Source organism: Pinus tabuliformis, chromosome 5_1 (genome assembly GCF_031772625.1).
Source record: "Pinus tabuliformis cultivar Carrire ecotype Pingquan chromosome 5_1, CPIR1, whole genome shotgun sequence".
Taxonomy (NCBI): Eukaryota; Viridiplantae; Streptophyta; class Pinopsida; order Pinales; family Pinaceae; genus Pinus; species Pinus tabuliformis.
Genome location: NC_142305.1, coordinates 446,877,114 through 446,878,451, shown reverse-complemented (window position 1 = coordinate 446,878,451; position 1,338 = coordinate 446,877,114). Strand labels below are relative to the sequence as shown.

The following is a 1,338-nucleotide window of genomic DNA, read 5'->3' as shown; positions in this document are numbered from 1 at the left end:
AATTGAGTAATAAAAAACAAACGTCATTTTCTTAATATCAACTCAAAATAATTACACTTCTTAAACCAAACCCTAATCCCACAAATAACTTAACCGGCTAAAAAAATAAGAAACAAACATTATTTCCTTAATATCAACTCAAAAGATATAATACAAATTTGCAAAAATACACAAATATCTCCATAAACTCTCTCCCCAAATTTATTTATTTTATTTTCTATATTGTATAAACACATTTACAATGACATGTTGGTCATGGTCATCATCCTCCCAAACTCCTCCATATCAATTCTTCCATCACAATTTCTGTCATATCTTGCGATCATCGTTGTACACCTCTCCCAATCCTCTCCCTCCTTCAGCCCTAAGTTGAGCAGGACATGTTGAAGTTCCCATGCGCTGATGAACCCATCACCATTCTTATCAAAAATACCAAACGCTTTCTCCAACTCCTCCTCCATAAACACTTTCTCCTCCCTCTCGTCATTCTCATGAGCTTCCTCCCACAGATTCAGAAAAAAACTGCAGAATTCATCAAAGCTCATATGCCCCCGAGAACCCATCACCATTTTCATATTATGATCAGAGATGCATGGCATCCCAAGCTTTTGCAGTAAACCTTGTACATCCTCTGCACTGACGATGCCGTCACAATCGCCGTCCAAGGTATTGAACAACCGAGGTACGTCCCATCTATGGACGATAGCCATGCTTCTTTCAATTACACATTCACTAGATGACTCGTATTCTCCAGCTGCCATTATCTCCGAATCTTTAGGATGGTTAAAGCCAGAAAATTTGGTTTTCATCATTTGAGAAACCCAAACATAAACATAAAAGCTGCAGACGCTACACAATTTCTGCACCCACCTCAGTGCCATGGACACAACAGTGCTCCAGTACATAGACATGACACAAATGTTAGAAACCGCACAATTTCTGATCATATCACGCACCATCTTTGGTATGTGGGATGAGTGAGAGTGAATTATATCTCAACAATAATTACAGCAATTGAGAGAACAAACACACAAATATATAGACTGGATATTACTGGGGCGTCACGGAATGGTAGCTGCACACAAATATATAGACTGGATATTACTGGGGCGTCACGGAATGGTAGTTGCCGGCTATTCCTCTTACAAATAATTTTTTTTTTATTGGAGTAAGTTACCATGAAACTCAGCGGAAAACACCCTTCGAACTAATAATATTGTTTTTCTATTTGTTTTCATTATGCATGCAAAATTTTAATAAATAGTGGTAGCGATGTATGAAGGTTCCCGGAAAGTGTTCGGCCGACATTTCCTCGTCAATATGTCAGTTTCCATTTGT

General features: G+C 38.3%; 1 protein-coding gene across 1 annotated transcript; it reads right to left on the bottom strand.

The window, feature by feature from the left end:
* Positions 1 to 236: 236 nt before the first annotated feature.
* LOC149165401 (calmodulin-like protein 2) lies at positions 237 to 959 on the bottom strand. The gene has a single exon (XM_089429798.1). It carries the CDS (start codon positions 957 to 959, stop codon positions 237 to 239), a length of 723 nt encoding a protein of 240 aa, XP_089285924.1.
* Between the last annotated feature and the right edge of the window lie 379 nt (positions 960 to 1,338).